Below are 19805 nucleotides of genomic sequence, written 5' to 3'. Positions count from 1 at the left end.
ATAGAGGATTACCCTCTCCCTCCTCGTTTCAAGCTGCCAACTATAGATTCCTATCATTTTTCTACTTTGTCTTGAGTAGTAATTTACTGGCTGCCAGACTGGCAGAAAAGAAAAACTTTTGACTGGCCGTCGGGCTGACACTGATCTTTTTAAAAAAAATAAATAAATTGTGTCAGCAGTCCGGCACCAATAATTTGATATCAGGCTCCTATCAGCTCCGATTTTTTTTTTTTTTTTACAATATTCTAAGTAATTAGCCCTCCGGCCAGACCGCTCTTGCTTTGGACAATAGAATCATCAAAGTGTCTTAAATCCCCCTAATCACTACCGTTATTGTGAATCAACGCGACTAAAACATAGGCTTTTATGAATGTTGATGACAGAGTCAACTAATTTTATCAATTTTCATTTGTAATTAGTTCAAGATAAATTTGGATTTTGGGTGAAGCCAATTTAACCCAATACGTGCCTAGCTCCAATTCCACCTAGTTGAATAATTGATTATCATAGTTGGGGTCCACGTTGCTGCCAATTCCACCTAGTTGAATGGTTGATTATCTTTTTGACCAAAAAAAAAAAAAAAAGAATGGTTGATTATCTCAATACTCTTCTTCACCTTCTCAGCAGAAACAAATAAGTAATTTTCAGGAAAGAAATACTTTGCTAGCTCTGCACTTAGTGAGATTTGTTTCTCTCTTAGAATTCGAGAGTGAAATTGACGAAAATCCCTGCATAAGAGATGGAGATGGCCTCCACTTGCAGCAGCGATCGTGTCTTCCTTGATCTAGAGTTGCTTCTAAACAGATTCCGAGACAGGTATGTTCCTTACGATGTTCGTGGTTCAATCAAACACATGAAATTTCTCAAAACATTTCTTATGTGTGCTAGAAAGTGGAGCCAAAGCAATGATTTGTACTTGAAATCTGAAAATATTGTGAAGAAGGTGAGTATTCCATCTTTCTTATCTTGCATCGAAGATACCTTTCACGAATATGAGGAGGATATTCACTCTCCTTCCCTTAGATCAGAAACGGACAAATATGGAGTGTTCCTCGAAATTGAGAAACAGATCAAATTACTTAAGCAAGAGATCATCCAAATTTACTTTGCTTTGGCAAGCAGCAGGTCATTGCAATCAAATTCTTGTATGACAGGTGATGAACTGTTGGAATTCATAGACCTCATCCTCCAAAATCTAGCAGATTTGACGAATGGCTATATGGATCGGAACATTAGTGAATCGTCTATTTCTGCTGCTTTGAGTGCTCAAGTCCAAGCCCTTGAAGCAAAGCTGACATTCTTGAAAAGCTTCATTCCCTTTGCCAAAATGCGAGGAACTGCAGATATTCCTGCCTCGCTATTGGCGCACTTTGAAGTGGTGGCTTTGAACGCAGCACGCCTCTCTTACATGTGCTCTTATTGGGATGATGCTGAGGAAATGCACAATCCTCAGTTCTACTCCATGATATATGATCAACAACAGAAGATCAGAGCTGTTGATTTTCATGTCTATGAGACTTATATGGAAGTGCTTAGAGCTTCATACTGCTCAGCATCATTACATACACCAATGGTGCATGATAAGCAGATATTGAACAACTTCAATGATTCTCTTATAAGTTGTCTCTGGGAGCTGTTATGCTACAGTTTAAGTTTTATGGATTCTATGAAAGATGAAATGCACATGCTCTATGCTGGACTGAGATTCTTGAGAAGCATTTTAAGGGAGCATCAGGAGAAAATGGATGAACAAAATGAAAAAATTGGAGCTTTCCTTAGTGAGGCAGGGATTATAATACTCTCGCCCACTCTGAACAGAGTGATAGAAGGAGAAGTTAGCTTCTTAGAATCCACCGTGGTTCTTGATTTTTGTGATATGCTGGCCAATACCAACATCAATCTTAAGCATTTTAAGGATCAGATCAGTGGCTCAAGCACTATAGAGAGTCTTCCTAATTCCTCTCATAGCTTAAGTGTACAACATGTTTGCAAGCCTTCCAGGCACATGCCATCGAAAGGAAAAATGCCAATAGCCCATGAAGTCATGGTTGGTCTTGATGATGAGGCAGAAAAAGTAATTGAACGACTTGTAAGCGGAACAGAACAGGTGGAAATTGTTCCCATTGTGGGAATGGCTGGGCTTGGTAAAACAACTTTAGCCAAAAAGGTTTACAATGATAATTCAATTATCTATAACTTCCACATTCGCCTTTGGTGTACTGTTTCTCAAGAATATAACAAGAAAAGCTTGTTAACACAAATTTTGTGCTCTGATGGAAAACACTCTAGGATGGATGACTTGAATGAAGATGACTTGCTTCAAAAGCTCTATCAAAAGCTGAAGAGGAATAGGTATCTTGTTGTTCTTGATGATATCTGGGACTTTAGGGCATGGAATGAGTTGAGATATTCATTCCCAGATGAAATGAATAGAAGTAGAATCATCTTCACGAGTCGATCTTCTAATGTGGCTTCACAGGTTGAATATGGGGGGAAACCTCACTATCTTCGCCCGCTCAGTGAGAAAGAAAGTTTTGAATTACTGCAGAAGAAGGTATTTGGAAAAGAAGATTGTCCTCAAGCATTGCATGGGTTGGGAATGGAGATAGCCGAAAAGTGCAGGGGATTGCCACTTGCACTTGTTGTTGTAGCTGGAGTCCTAGCAACTATAGAGCATGATATTTGGGTTTGGGAAGAATTTGCTAAAAGTTTAACTTTAACCATGGTGTCTGGTACAGACCAGTGCAAGAAGTCGTTGGAGCTCAGTTATGAGCATTTACCATATCACTTGAAGGCATGCTTCTTGTATTTTGCTGCATTTCGAGAAGATGAAAAAATTGGTGCCAAGAATTTGATGCGTCTCTGGATTGCAGAAGGGTTTGTGAAAAAAATTGAAGGAAAGAGATCAGAGGTCATTGCAGAAGAATATCTGATGGATCTTATTGGTCGAAACTTAGTTATGGTAAGTGAAAGCAAATCCATTGGTGGAGTCAAAACTTGTTACATTCACGATCTGATACTTGAGTTCTGTAAGACAGAGGCAAAGGCAAAGAATTTTCTTCAGGTTCTGCGAGGATATGATGAGCTTTCGACATTTAATGAGCATCCCAACCCACCTCGGTTGTCCATTTGCTCCAGTCGAGAAGATTTTATAAAGTCAAGGCTATTTTGTCCACATTTAGTTAGTCTTCAGCTATTCCATGATGAGACTTCAGCACATCCTCATTGGCTTAATATCTGCTTCCTTTTCTGCATCTACAAACATCTGAAGGTTTTGAAGTTAGAAGGCATTTACCTAAAAATAAAGGAGCTTCCCACTGAAATCGAATCACTTCTTTGTTTGACGTACTTAGCCTTTAAAGCTCTGCAGATGAAATTCATTCCACCGTCTATAGCCAAGCTCTCAAATTTGGAAACCTTTTGTCTAAGATCTACTGAGACGGTTTCATTGCCAGATAGCATCTGGAACATGAAGAAGTTGAGGCATGTACATGTATGGGATGGCTGCTTTGTTTTTCCTCTTTCTTCCAATGACAACGGTCTTGAAAACGTCTCCACTTTACCCAATTTAGACACACTCTGCGATCTGTATCTTTCTTTTGATCAAGCAGAGAACTTATTGAGAAGGATTCCCAACATTCGCCGCCTTGCAATTTCCGATGGTCAGACTGGAAATGGAGTGTTGAACATGAGTCGACTAGAATGTCTAGAATCACTCACCTTAGAGTTAGATGTATGCTGCTGCTCTGGTCCTCAGGGTCATATTGAGCTTTCTTTTCCCATGAATTTGAAAAAGTTGTCTCTTTTCGGTTTGGGTCTTCCCTGTAGTGAAATGTCATTGATTGAACAACTACCCAATCTTGAGGTCCTCAAAATAGGATGCTATACATTGGACGGCGAAAGATGGGAGCTGATGGAAGGAGGTTTTCCTAAACTCAGGGTCTTGACTTTGTCCGAATTAGACATTGTGGAGTGGACAGAGACAGACCCTGACAGTGATGATTACTTCCCGTGCCTTCAGCAATTAAAACTCGACCAAATTAGACATTTGGAAATGGTGCCTGCTTGTTTAGGGCGTATATCAACTCTTGAAACAATTAAGATGGAGAGATGCAGGAATGATGTCAAATCTTTGGTAATGGAAATTGAAGAAGCACAGAAAAGTTATGGAAATGAGAATCTGAAGATCATTTATGAAACATATTGAAGGGCATCAGCTGGTGCAGTATCAGGTACTCCCTCCGTCCCACTTTGTTAGTCTTGTTTTCCTTTTTCGTCTGTCCCAAATTGTAGTCCACTTTCCCATTAAGAAATGTAGCAATCTTTCAAATTGTCTAAAATACCCTTATTCAATATCTTGTTATTAATACATTGTTATTAAATACTAACCCACTACATTGAATACATTGAGCTTTTCCAATACATTGACTACATTGATTAGCATAAGGGTATTTTAGGAAATTATTAATCTAAATTTATGTTTCCAACCAAATTAATTACACTTTCTTAATCTGTGTGAAAAAAAAACCAAGACTAACAAAACGGGACGGAGGGAGTAATTTTTTTCATTATCAATAATTAGCTTGCAGAAACTATTATGCATTTTTGTAATAAATGAATTTGATAGATTTCCTCTTATTTCTCTATTTATGTATTTATATTTTGGTGGCTTTGTACTTTTTTACTCTCAGTTGCCTGTAAGGACATTGAAATTGATGAACAAACAACTAATGATTGCTTTTTTTTTTCCTTTTTTTTTTAATGATATTGATTGAACAAACAACTAATTATTGCTCTTCTTTTTCTTTTTTCTTAATTGATATCGGCAGGGATTTACATAACTTTTCCTCTTGAGATTATAATTGCTTATCCGTGTGGCCTGGTTTTCTTTGGCGTTTTTGTGGGAAGATATGGCTCTTTTCTTTTCAAGATATGGTGGAAAGAATCAATGTATTTGCACACCGTGCACCATTTTATCAGTCTGGGCAGCATAAAGGTTAATCAAATATTTTGCTGTTGGTATGGAAGAAGAAAACAGTGGAAGAAAAATATATGTGTACGTATTTTGTGTAATTTTTGAGTTGCTGAATTTATTGATTTGTCGCGTGCGATAGCTTTTCATGCATGTGTGAATTTGCTGAATTGGGACTGGGAAAATAGGGACAACTGCGAGGTATTACAGCAAAATGTTTGGTTAATTGCAGTCAAGAAACTCTGTTAACTTTTTTCATTTTTTTTTAAAAATTTTTGAGTTTGAAAGTCCATCATTTTGACACAATTCTTTAACTACTTATGTTTGAGCTCATGATTCTTGAAAGAATGAGACCCCGCACAATTTGGAAATTCATGTCAAAAGGAAACCTCTATGATCTTCTCTTTTCTGCTCAAAACAGACAGGTTTAAGTCAAGAACATAGCATGGTCTTTAAAGGTGGAAATTGGAATTGGGATCTCGAAAGGCGTTGCATGGCTTCATCAGGATAGAGTAGTACTCCATCGTAGCATTGGTTGAAGATGTGTACTGCTCATTCATGGTTTTGAACCCGGGATTTTTAACTAATGTGTGTCTCAAAAACCTGTCTTTTTCTGATGATTTCAACAGTGCCACAAAAACCTGTCTTTTTTTTCAAAAAGTTCTTTCTTTTGTCCCTTCTGTTCTTTTTCTCTCTTTAACTAAGGTAACTAGGCCAACATGCAGAAGAGTCTTACCTAGTGAAAAGGAATAAATTTTTTCTTGATGGACGATACCGAACTCGAACTGGCACTTCTCAACTACAAAGGGAGGATGAAACAGTGAAAAAATAATCAAAGTAATCAATAAGAAATTTCTTTGCTTTTTCTAAACCGACATGAATTTCTGATGATTACAACGTCTCAACTACTTTGTTGATCTTTTCTTTCTCGCTAAATTTGCTGAATGGTTGAATTCTTGAACATCACATTTTTCTTCTTCACGATCCCAGCCAGAAAAAAAAAAAGAGTAAATTTCAGGAAAGTACTTTTTTTTTCGAAATGATAAGTTGTATTGCTTATGCCAAAAGTATGTACAATCTAAGTAAAAACTCAAGGACACTTTACAATTTGTGCATCTTAGCACTGTGGAACTGGATAAGTCCATTCCACATCTTGATTTCTGCTCAGAGCTTGAGCACTAATTATGTAGCTAAGATTCGTATTTTCTATTCCTACCAAACAAAAGGAGCACATTTGAAACAAAATACTCAGCACTTGTATGTCTTCCAGCAATTGTTCTTATTCGCATTCCCTTGCAGTTGATTTAGCAGCTCTTTACTGGTTGTTTCAAATGTAATTGCAGTCCATCCCTGTTCCAAGGCTTTGATTAATGCATAACGTATAGCTTCAGCTTCCTGTTGGATGTTGCATCCTGTCATCTTTTCTTTTAGTCCCCAACTTGCTGTGTAGCATCATCCTCCGTCCTTGGCGGCTATACCATAGCCAACAGTACATGTCTCTTTTTTTGCCTTGAAACTGCAACTCTTAGTACTCTGCTCCGGATTTGTTGCTGTGGTATTTCTGTTTCTGATGTGCTTCTGATACTGAAACTCTAGCCATTCATTACTGGCCTTAGTAATGATTCTCACAGGTTCCTTTACTTTGGCCTCAAACATTCTCTCGTTCCTTGCTTTCCAAATGTGTAGTTACTATGAGTGCAATGTGGTCCATCCCCTGCAGTCTGTGTCTTGCTTCAATAACTAATGACCACCATTTTTTGAAGTTGCCAGATGATTCCTTGATTCCATCCCATTGAATGGGAGCTAGTTTCCAAATCTTTTTAGCTCTGACACATTCAAATACTATGTGTTCCACTGTTTCCATCCTTTCCCCTCAACCTTTATAGTAGGGTCCCCTTGAGCGTTCTCCTCCATATGAGTTCATTTACAAGTAGTCCATCACTTAAGCACTTCCACATAAACACTTTCATTTGTGCTTGACAGGCACTTTCCACAACACTTTCCATACAGGAGACTTGGGATTAGTATAGCTTGTGCTATCTTCTTGCTGTTCTACTTCTGTTTTGTTCTGCTTTTTACTCCATATTCTTCTATAACCTGACTGCACAGTATATTCGCCATTCTTGTTATCTTGCCAGAAAGTTCTGTCCTCTTTGTCAACCACACTAATTGGAATACTTAATATCTTCTGCTTCTTTCTCCTTAAAAAGCCTGTATATCAGAGGCCTATTCCACCTATGCCCAGTTATCAAGTCAGCCACCTTCTGCAGAGTGTAGCCTGGTGGTTTCTTGGTTACTGATTGGCCTTGATTGCAGCCAGAAAGTTTCTTGGTTACTTCTTTCTCCTTCAGGAAAGAAGTACTTGCTAGCTTTGGAGGTGAGATTTGTTTCTCCTTTAGCTGCACTAAAATTTGAGAGGGAAATTAAGGAAGATCCCTGCATCATAAGAGATGGAGATGGCCTCAACTTGCATAGATCGTGTCTTATTTGGTCTGAAGTTGCTCCTGAACAACTTTCGAAAAACGCCCTGGATATTATTGCTAGTATATGAATGCACCTACATATGTTGAACTTTTACAAATTAGCAAGGATAAGTATAAACATTTTTCGAAATTCAGCACCTAAAAAAAGAAAAACATTTTTTGGCCAGTTGGGGCACAGAGAGGTGATTAATGTAATTTTTTTTTTTTTTGAGCCAAGCAAGGAACGGGCCGCTCCTGGCACAATTTCAAAAGTCAGTAGACATCCTTCTTCAAGGAACCTGACTTCCATACTTGAATTTTTAGCACAACTATTCAGCATGATGAAGTAAAATTCGATTTTAAAACTTCTGGACTCCCAATGCAGCGTATCTCGGATTAAAATTCGTGATCCAGCGTATGCCTCCAACCAACCCTTATAATCAATGTTTTAAAAATCAGACCAGATCGGCCGGTTCAATTGATCAGACCGTGAATCGATCGTATCTCTGGTCCGATTCATGCTTTGGATTGATTATACTTAAAAACAGAATTGAACCATGCGAATCGGATTGAACCATTGAACCGACGGTTTTTTTGTTTTTGTCTATTAAATTGAAATTTTTTAAAAAAAGAATAGTTTTCCTTAACCCTAAAGACTAATTATTAAATGTCACATTCACTCACTTTCTTCTCATTTTTTGCCTCTTATCAAGTTTGTATTTCTGGTCAGACCGTGAATCGATCGTATCTCTGGTCCGATTCATGCTTTGGATTGATTATACTTAAAAACAGAATTGAACCATGCGAATCAGATTGAACCATTGAACCGACGGTTTTTTTGTTTTTGTCTATTAAATTGAAATTTTTTAAAAAAAGAATAGGTTTTCCTTAACCCTAAAGACTAATTATTAAATGCCACATTCACTCACTTTCTTCTCATTTTTTGCCTCTTATCAAGTTTGTATTTCTATTTTCTATTTTCTTGACTTCCTCCAAACTCTAAGCTTCTTTTTTTTTTTTAAGGTTGCAATATCTAAATATCAAAAACTTAAATTAAAATTTAAACTCACAATGTCTAATTCTCATAGACGTGAATTTTGTATAATTTCAGAATATTGTGGTATTTTTGGATTGGATTTAAGATTATTATTTTTGGTAAATTCAATTAAGATTGAGATTAAATTTATTTGTTTCAACTTATAATTTAAAAAATTTATTTGTGAAAATCTAAGTTCTTTGAAAATATTAAAATTTTCATCATATAAAATCTTAAATTAGTCCAATGCATGCCTTATTTTGTGCATATATATATATATATAAATTATTTTTTAAAAAGTTCATTGAACCAGGATTGAACCAATTCAACTAGTTGAAGTTTAACCCGAACACCTCATCGGTTCAATTAACGGTCCAAGTTTCAAAACATTGCTTATAATATAATGGGTTAAAAACCAAAAAACAAAAAGCCCCATGTGGTATACCTAATACACAGAAAAGCCCACGTAATTTCAAAACATACAAAACGACACCTTATGTTTTAAACTAAATTGTAAAACATCAATAACCTTTGATTAAATTATGTTTCCTCGACCCTAATACAGTTAGTGATGTTTTCCATGTTGGAATTTAATCAAAGGTCCTGTTTGATAACTCAATTCAGTATTTAAAATTAATAAGTTCATATCTTAATATATTCAGATGTGTTTGATAACAAACAGTTGAACATCTAAATTAATTAATTAGCACTTAATTTTCTAGATAAAATTTGGTCCAAAAAATAAGTGATAAGCTATTCACTTATCATTTAATGTGATATACACTCAAATGTATTAAATTGATATTTAACAATTTAATAACTTAATAGATTCAGACTTCAAATTTTCAGATTATAAATAAAAGGTGTAGACATCATTTGCTCACTTTTTAACTTTTTCTTTCATTTTTCTTTTTTCTTCTACTAATCAACTTGGAAAATTCTCTAAACATTCTTGGGAGAATTTTTTTATATTACTATAAGGAAATTCTAGATTTTGGCTTTGTAATTCCTAGAAGAAATTGCCACAATGGGAGCAAATTTTCTTGAGGAAAGTGAATCTATTCGTGTCAAAGCCATATTCTATATTCCATAGTTGTAGTTATTTTTCTAACATTTTAACTTGAAGAGTTGTCAATTGTGATGCTTCGAAGTTTTTCGATTATTGTCTAAGTTGAAACTTGAGTGGTATTTATGGTAATACTTGGGGCACAAGGCTCGGCTGTGGATAGAATTTTTGTTTAATGAACTTTTTTAAAAAAGCATCTGTAAGTTTAATATAATGCTACTATATTAAATAGATTTGGGTTATTTTGATAGTAAAGTTGTTTAGGGAAATTAGTCGAATTCCCAAGTTTGAGTTTCATATTTCAAAGTCGTAGTTGAAACAAACTGAAATTACATCATTTATCATACCAGATATCTATTTTTTATAGGCACATATTTATCCAATTTGTAGAGTATCAAATAAAAAAAAAGCCCATTCAAGATCCCCTCTCCACCCAAGTTGTCCTTGCAAAACTCAATAAAAAAAAAAAAAAAGAAGCAATATTAAAGATATTCAATTGAAAATCTCTATATGTACTTCCGTACCAGGTGGCATAAAAAAAAACCAATGATGTGGATATATCTTATGAGACATGAAATGAACAAATACTCTATTAGTTTTTAAAGATGAACACCTGAAATTGGAATCACAACGCAAGCCATGACTTTCACCATAAGCCCTACCACAACCACAGCTAACATTAGCAATCTATATGTGATTTCTGACTTCAATAATTTTACTGCATCTAATGTTCCTTAATAAATCTATACCCAACAAGACCAGTTCAATGACAGAAATAACTGCTGTTTCAGTAAAAACCAAACCATTTAATATGGTGAGGAATATGGTGAGGGTGTGCACAGGGAGTTGGGTCACCATCCCACGTCAGAAAATCGTGGGGTTTTTATCCTGGGTTTAAGGTCCATGGGGTGTCCGTCCTGTCACCAATTGGCTGGATCGGATTACTCTGTGGGTCCTCCTTAGATTGCTTGTTTATCGGGCCGATTTATCCATTAACTCTCGTGCTTGTTCTAATTGTATGAGTGTGTGTGTTTCTTACTATTTCAGTAAACAAAAAGAAGACAGAAATAACTGTTAGATCACTAACTCGATATTCCATTAAAATTCTTTTTTGTTCCATTTATGACACGCCTGTTGTTTATGAAGAAGAATGCTTGTCTGATATGCCACCTCACATGCACTTGAATATTTTATTGCCTTCTTGTTCTCCACTTGATCCTATTATTGAACCATACGGGCCAAGAAATGTCAATGCTTCATTAGGAGGAGAGAATGCAGGTACAAAAGGAGCAAATTCTTAAATTGTTATGAAAAATAAAAGTTGTTCTACAAGGGGGTTAATTTTTGAAGCTAGTTCTAGGAGTATGATCTTCGCATTTGTGAAATGCGAGTTCGAAGACTTCGCATTTCACAAATGCGAGGTCAGTGTTTTATCAAAAAAGAGAGAAGTTTTTAAAAAAAGTAAAAAAAAAGCAACGAAACTCGCATTTGGCAAATGCGAACTTACCAAGCTCGCATTCGCAAGATGCAAGCTCAGGTACCTCACATTTCTGAAATGTCCCCAAAAGCGGTGATTCAATTTAACCTCGGCTTGAACCACTTGCTCTGTCAGAACATCCGCTGATGAATCCTTCTCTTCTCAACTTTTCTTCTTTGGCCTTTCTACAAAAATGACCCAAGAATTCACTTCCAACGCTATACAAACACCAATCAACGTAGAGAGACCTAAACAATAGGCATTCAAATCTGTTTCCTAACCGACAGAAATTGGAGCTCACTCTCTCCATTCAGCTCACTCTCTCTTCTCTTTTGCTGAGCTAGACAATAGAATTGCAGCTTCTAGGATCGGCAGATGGAATCCCTCACATCTTTCTCGTCGGAAGCTCTCCGCCATTGTAGAGCTTCAACCCCTGTTTGTAACCCGTTTCTGCCAAGCTGCGCCTCTCTCCCCCCCCCTCCCAATTTGCCACTTTTACTACCTCAACAGGACTCCTCAACCAGTTTTTTGTCCCATTTGCACTGCACATTTTCTTTTCACTTGGCAAATGGCTTTCAAATACGTGGCTATGCTCTATTGCTCAGAAACAGCAAAAAGATATGGCTATGCTCTGTTTCTTTTCACTGACCTTGCATCTCAGTGACCTCGCATTTAAGAGATGCGAGGTAACTGACCTCGCATTTCATAAATGCGAGGTCTGGTTTTCTTTTTGTTTTTTTTTTAATTTTTTTTTTTTGGATTTCGTTGGTCGAAAATTTAAGGAGACTTCGCTCGCATTTGCTGAATGCGAAGACCCTTTGGATAGAATCTCATACTCAAAATGCCCCATTTGTAGAATTTTTTTTAAATTCATCATAATTTTAGAAATTTCTCGGTACAAAAGCATAATTTATCCTATATTTATATATATCTTTTTTAATTTTTTTAATAGGAAAGGGATGGGATTTAAGAAGTGAAGAGGAGAAAGGAGGATTAGAATTCAAAATCTCCAAATCCTAGTCATTGAAGTCATTTTAGGTTTTTAATAGAATAATTTTAACGTTTTAGCTAATTGATTCCATCGCCGAGGACGATGTCCATCAGTTTGATGCTGTACTTCAAAGCATTGGAATTATGTACATTTGACAGTATAATGATTATACGAAGAGGCACTAAATTATACGGGGTTAAAGTATAATTTATCCAAAAATCTTTTAAAACGAAAGGCAAGTCTACGTTCACAACTACTAAATGAATATAAAAACTCCAATCTCTTTACTTTAATGAAAGTGAATTAGCATGCAGAATCAATCATGCATTTTTCTTTCAAACGAAATTGATTGATTTCCTCTTATTTCTCTATTTCTCTATTTATTTTTGGTGGCTTTGTACTTTTTTCAACTTTCAATTGCCTGTAATATCTTATGATATATTATTCTTTAGATACTAAAAATTTTTATGAAATTTTGATCATCGACATCATAATATAATATTTTTATGTTATTTATTTTTTAAGCTAGTTACTTTTAAAAATTTTATTAAATGAAAAGAGAGAAAACATTCCAATGTAGTTGACTCCCTTAGGATTGAATTTGAAATCATGAACCAAACATTTATTGATAATTTGGAATCATGAACCAAACATTTTTTGATTTATAGTTTGAACTCTAACATATCAAATATTGATAATATATCATGTTTTACCAAAATTATTGTATATTCATGATTTTATTGCATATAAACCACAATCGTTACAATTTTTATAAACAAGAATATACTTAAGTTAGAAAAATAAACATACATGTAATTTGAATTTTTTGTATTATGCTAATTCTATTTTTGTCAATAATGGAGTATAAATAATCCACCGCGTAAAGTTTTTTTTAACTTATACATTCTGACAATTAAAATTTTATAAATAGAGATAGTTGGAGTTTTTCTATTTTCCTTTTCTTTTATTCATATTTTTAGCACAATCCAATGCAAAGCAAAACCAACAAGTCTACTTTTTTCATATGAGAACAATATTTTTGGTTTTAGTATTAGTTTTTCTGGTGATCATGCAATTGGAATGAGAATTGTGGCTAATTAACAATTTTAATGTTAATTTTTTGTATATTGCAATGTTTTTATTTTTTAAGTGCCAACTATTAATCCATAACTGCTATCATTATTATCAATTATTGGAATGCACTAAATCTATCTAATTACAATTGTCACCATAAATGAAATTTACTTAATTTTAAAGCTTTTCATTTCATAACTGCTTCCATTATTCACTAATATTGCAATACACTAAATATATGTAATCATTAGAAAAATAAGGGTATTTTGAGCATCACCAATAACAAATCGGATATCATTTTCATTTTATGATTCTTCATTTTAAGTTTACTCTTATTATAATTCTTATTTGATCATTGGAGATGGTTTCTAGCTTGATGGATGGACTTGGTTTGATCAAACCAATACAAATGAAGCATTACTATATTATTGTCAATATCAATGTTTGTCTTCCCCTGGATATTAGTGATTTGGATGTTGTCTTTGGTATTATTTGAATTGTATTTTAGCTTTTTAATTCCTTTGCTATTTACTTTAGGGTTAATTACATTTACCTCCCCGGAGGTTTGACCAAATAACGAATCGATCCCTGAGATTTGACCAAATAACAAAAAGGTCCCTCAACCGTTAGTCTTTGCCGTTGACTGTTAGGGTTAATTACATTTACCCCCTGAGATTTGATCAAATAATGAATCGATCCCTAAAATTGGACCAAATAACAGATTCCTCCCCCACACTAACTTCTATCACTTATATGTAACGGAAATAGCCAAAAGTCTGAATAAACCTTATTGATTTCCATCAAATTTTTGACCTATCGATTTTTGTGTTTTCAGAAAAAAATTTTGGTTAACAGATAAAATTTTGAATCCAACAAATTATTAATTTATTTAACAGATAAAATCAGAGTAAATTTTGATAGACCTTGTAATGCAAAATTTGCCATACACGTATTTTGTAATTTGGTGAAATAGTGTGACAAATTTTGGATTACATGGGGTAATACCCATTATCCCATAAAATACCAGTGCTTTATGACTTTTCCCAATTATATGAACAAAGTACCTATTTTTTCAAAAAATAATTTATTTAAAAGATAAAGTAAAATTAAATTTCTAGCGAATAAGAGGGTTGAAAATGTAGTACGCATTTTTTCTTTCCATAATGTACCAGCTCCTTATACTTTTCCTATATTATATAAATGAAGTACCAGATTTCTATTGACATTTTACTCTATTTATTAGTAACCCATTGTAAAACCAAACTAGCAGAAGGCTTTTCTACACAAAACACTTTGTCATGGCTGATTAAGTAGTCAAAGGATATTTGAGAATCTGGTAATGGTCTCATTTTTGAAAATCATGTCCGTCTCATTTTTGTGGTGGATTGAGAGAACCTTTACATTGCTTCTATGAATTTTCTTTCATCGCTCAATTGTCGGTTTCCTTTTTTCACTCTACTTTTTTTTTTCCATTCCTTTCTTTGCTTTTCACATTTTAATTTCTTTTTTGTTTTCTAAGCTTTTCTTCTTTCTTCATTTTCTTTCTTTTGTTCCTTTATGCGCATATTTTATCAAGTTTGATTATTACATGCTTGGTTTTTTTCTTTTATACTGGTTAAAAACTGTTTTATTTAAGTAATAAACTCTTAGTTTAATTCGTTATTATTGAAACCACCTTCGATTTTTTAACGGTAAGTTTTCTCTAACTACAAGTTTTACAAAGAGGGTAAATATGATATTTTATTACTTCTATTTAAGTGTCTTTGACGAGATTATTTAAAAAGGAGGTACATGTAATATTACCACACCACAGGGATTTAAAAGTAGTTTGGTCAAACCACAAGGGAGATAGATGTAATTAATCCTTAAAAATTTGATGGAAATCAATAAGGGTTATTTAGATTTTTGGCTATTTCCGTTACATATAAGTGACAGAAGTTAGTGTGGGGGAGGAATCTGTTATTTGGTCAAATTTTAGGGATCGATTCGTTATTTGGTCAAATATCAAGGGGGTAAATGTAATTAACCCTAACAGTCAACGGCAAAGACTAACGGTTGATGGACCTTTTTGTTATTTGGTCAAATCTCAGGGATTGATTCGTTATTTGGTCAAACCTCAGGGGAGGTAAATGTAATTAACCCTTTACTTTATGTCATTTTATAAATAGTTTTCAATTTTTTTCAGTTCTTCTTGTTTTGATCGTTTGCAATTATTGATAATAGTGGTTTGTATGGTGCTATTTCATATTTCTTTTTTTTCCAGTTTAATACTATTATTTCAAGCATAAAGGTGTCATATTTTTTGGGTGCAATATGAAAAATTCTTCATCATTACTATATCAAAAGTATGAATCTTTGTAAAAAGTACATAATTGTAAAAGTTGCTTGTGATGTTTGTATGAAGATATAAGATGAATAAGAGTTCTCTTCTCCATTATGTTTCTTCATTTTTTAAAGAATATCTATTTTTTGGCATTGATTTTTTTTTTTTACAATCTCAACTAATGGCCAATGAGAAATTTTCATATTTCAATTAATAAATGTTGATGCATATAATAATTGGAGATGGGGTCTAAGGTAGGTAAACAATTTTTAATGAGCAATTTTTAATTATAATTACCAATACTAATAAGATGTAATCAATTGGAGTGCTTTATTTCTTTTAATTATTGCCACATTAAAATGCGATAATTCTAATTAAAAGACATGAGGGTAATTTAGTGATAACAAAAACTAAGATAAAAAAGTGCTTACACTTACACTCCCTAATACCAAGATTCATACTTTTTATATAGTAATGATAATGATAGTGATAATGATGGTTTTCATTGGATTAATGATTATTCTACAAATATGGTTTTCAATTTATAGACTGTAAGCCAAACGATAACAAATAGCAAAATTTTGAAAAGATTAGGTAGTATTCAGCTTGTTATAAGTCAAAAAGTATTTTTTTTAAATTTTTTATAGTTTATATAAATTATTGGAAGGATAGTATTAATATTTTTTAAAAAAAGTCAAATTGGTCAAATATTAAAAACTGAACCAAAACTATTAAAAAGGGGTAACATGCCTTATGCATAGATTTAGAGGAGAAAATTGAACATTAAATCAAACTTCAAGGGGTAAAGTAAAATTATTATAATTTGATTTGACTTTTTTTAATTAAAAAATCATGATTTCATTTTATGAGATTTGTATTAATGGTAGAAACTACATTATCACAAATGTAACAACAAATTTGAAGGATCTTCATATATATTAGATATGAGGAAATAACAAATACTTTATTGTGAAGCTCTAATCTATTCCAAATGCGATAAATATCTTTGACCCAACGAATATCTATGCATGTCTTGTCTTGCAAATCTACTATTTGATTGCTTCTTAGAAATTTCAAATTTGATAAACATGAAAAAGTTGAGATTTGAGAAAGGTAAACGTAAACTTAAAAACAAAACTCTCATGAGAAAGTCCAGTAGAAAAGAAACTCTCCAAGAAAAATTTAGAAGAAGAGAAATCTGCCATTAGAAAATTCTAAGAAAGAACAATACTCTCATTAAAAATTTTAAGAAAGATTTTATTACCTATGAGCACAGACTAGAAATCATTAGGGTCAGAGAGAGAAGGAGACCAAATGACCTCCCCTTCTCATGGAGAAAGGTGTTGTTTTGTTTTAGATGACTAGAGGAAATAGAAATCATTAGGGTGTTGTTTTGGATATCAATCTATTTTGTTAATATCTGATTTTCAATTTAAATTGAATCCACTGATTTTTTTTTTTTCAATTTTAATACTCCTGGCGTTTATTAAGTTGTGAATATAATATTTGTGCATGAAAATGAGTAGGAAAAAAGTTGCCAATTGACAAGGATTAATTCGGCCTTTTGTGTCACGGAAACCAATGCCTGTGAATCAGCTGATTCTTTTTTAACATTGTCCCATCTCTCTCTTGTCATCTTGTTGCTGGAAAACAACAATGCAATTATCATCACCTTATCACTTTCAACACCCTTTTATACTCCCCTTGGAAGAAAACAAGTAGGGAAAAAAAAAAAAAAAAGAAGTTGGTGGATTTCCAAATTGGACCAATTCATCATGTTTGAATTCATTCATTTGACATTTTTATTACCTAAAATCAAATCAAACAGAACTTCACAACTTATAGATTTCCAATACATCAAAACTATGGATTTGGATTTCCTAATGACTCAACTTTCCCCAACCGTGTAAGTAAAACCCATTCGGTTTAAGCAAAACAAATAATGGTTAGGTAGGCTACATGATCACATTGCTTCTAAGTACCAACTTGTATGTTGCTGTATATTTATTCAGTTATCCTATTTCATTATTGATGATTTTTTTTTTTTTGTGGAAAGATTCATTATTGATGATTAATTATTATATTTCTCGCATTTGCATTCAAATGCGGAAAAAGAAGTCAAGATAGATCTCAAAAAGGTTAGCAGCCCGAGTTGAAATACTAACCTAAGGATTAGGGCCTGAAGAAAGTTTTTAGTTTTACACGATTACCTCCACAAAAAATCTCATGGATAACTTAGGCCCTATTTGTTAACCTAATTTAATATTTAAATTTAATAGGTTTAAATCTTAATATATTCAGACGCATTTAATAACAAAAAATAAAATATTTAAATTAATTAAGTTAAGTGTCATTGAATTTTTTGGGCAAAACTTGTTTCAAAAAATAATTAATAAACTATGCACTTATTAGTTAATGTGATGTACATTCATAGGTATCAAATTTAGTACTTACAAATTCAATAATTTAATAGATTTAAATTTTAGAGTTCAATTTTATCAAATGCAATCCTTAGTATATTATATTTGTACACTATTCTTTTTTTTTTTACACTATTCTAATGTCAAACATTTAAAATTTCTGTTAATTGTAACAAGAGAGAAAGAACCTAAAATTCTAGGAGTACCTAAAATTGCCTCGAGCATTCTAGCATTAAGGCCCTTTATTGTGAAAAGTTGAGAGGCAGTTTCCTAAGTATTTAAATGGTTTTAAAAAAAAAGTAGTTAAATGGTAGCAGTGATAGTTTAATATTTACAATATCTTTTAGAATAATTATTGTAACACTTTTTTATGATATGATATATGTGAAGTGTAAAGGTAATTAAAAATATTTAAAAATTATTGAAATACGTGTTTATAATACAAGTAAAATAATATTTAAAAAACTATTTGTATCCAAACATACCCATTAATTAGTTTGATTACTGAGGAATATGGGAGTGACATTAACAATCAATTTCTAATTCAATTTAGTTTGAAATCCACAACCAATTGCACCATGCATTTCCCTTTATTTCCCTAAATTTTTCCTTAGGGTGCGTTTGGTTCCCATACCAGATGAGAGGAGATTAGTTATGCTCGGATTATTCATCTTGGATTGATTCATCCTCAAATGAATAATCTTGTTATCCAGTGTTTTGTTGGTTTTATGTTAGATAAGATGTTTTAGAAAATAATCTCAACATACTTTTGGTTAGAAATAGGATGAGGTGGGATTACTTATTTATAGACCATAATACCCTCTTTGATAGAACTACAATTAGGAGTGTTAAGTTTTTAGTAAGCCCAAACTCGGCCTATATAAAGTTGAACATGAGCCCAATGTTAGTAAACAACACACATGTATGAGCTTTAAATGGTCCGAACCTGAACCAACATATAAGTTTTTTTTTTTTTTTTTGTTTTGGGCCAAGTTTGAGCTTATAAATGGGTTCATAAGTTTTAATTAACATGTCTAACCTTTATAAATTAAAATTGACCAAAAGAAAATATAGTTATATATTTAACTAGTAGGGTCAAATTAATGTAAAATTTACTTTTGCTTTCAGTAGGGGCAAATTAGTTTAAAATTTTAGCAGGGGCCAATTTTTCAAAAATTAATTCTATTAATAATAGTGGTAATGAGTTCAAAATTTAGTTATTTCATTAAAATGGCAATTTTGTTAATAATAAGGGGAAAATTCCATCAAAATTTTAGTTATTTCATTAATATGGAGAAATGAGCAAAACATTTAGTTTCTTGATAGTATAGGTAATCAGTCCACTCCTATGATATATCATTAATATAGGCAAATTAGTCCAAAATTTAAATTTTTTATTAGGAGGGGCATATTCATCCAAAATTTTGTTATGTTATTAAAAGGAGCAAAAAATGTCCAAAATTTAGATAATATTAGAGCGAGAGTGTAAGTGCACATAGTTGTTTGAATAAAGCATTATTCTAATAGTAAGGGTAAATAAGTCTAAATTGTCATCATCCTGCCTTTTACTCATCCCAAGATGCTCATACCGTCTCCTTCTATAAGATTACTTTATCCCCTATATGGGAGATTAATTCAGTTGTGGGATGTATCAGTCCATATATAAAATGCAAATAAACACGGGATGATATAGAATTAAAAATCCAATCCTGTATTATTGCATGAACCAAACAAATCCTTTGAGTATATGAAAACTAGAATTTTTTAATTTTAGATAACAAGAATTTTTTTTGTTTTATTTTATCATCTAAATTTCTTTTATTTATATCTATATCTATACTATATATAAAGCGAGAGGAAAGGATTGGTGTAAATTTTTTGTGTCATTTTGATAATTCCTAATTTACCCTCCAAATAAAGGGTAAAATGGTACCATCATTTCCTTAAAATCAACTCACGCAAACACATAAACACACCCCTATTT

At 32.9% G+C, this 19805-nt stretch overlaps 1 protein-coding gene across 3 annotated transcripts; it reads left to right on the top strand.

Moving 5' to 3' along the window:
- The first annotated feature begins 248 nt into the window (after nt 1-248).
- LOC113734569 (putative late blight resistance protein homolog R1A-3) lies at nt 249-5125 on the top strand. Of its 3 annotated transcripts, none has more exons than XM_072082222.1 (3): nt 249-816; nt 889-4232; nt 4830-5125. In XM_072082222.1, the coding sequence occupies exons 1-2, from the start codon at nt 740-742 to the stop codon at nt 4205-4207; spliced, it is 3396 nt and encodes a 1131-aa protein (XP_071938323.1). In that variant the 5' UTR covers nt 249-739; the 3' UTR covers nt 4208-4232; nt 4830-5125. The 3 variants fall into 3 exon arrangements, with proteins under 3 accessions (XP_071938323.1, XP_027116962.1, XP_071938324.1); XM_072082223.1 differs by having other exon boundaries at nt 252-816; nt 1155-4232; XM_027261161.2 differs by having other exon boundaries at nt 250-4232.
- The last annotated feature ends 14680 nt before the right edge of the window (nt 5126-19805 follow it).

Source organism: Coffea arabica, chromosome 3c (genome assembly GCF_036785885.1).
Source record: "Coffea arabica cultivar ET-39 chromosome 3c, Coffea Arabica ET-39 HiFi, whole genome shotgun sequence".
Taxonomy (NCBI): domain Eukaryota; kingdom Viridiplantae; phylum Streptophyta; class Magnoliopsida; order Gentianales; family Rubiaceae; genus Coffea; species Coffea arabica.
Note: the sequence above shows the minus strand (reverse complement) of the source record. Positions and strands in the feature narration are given on the sequence as shown.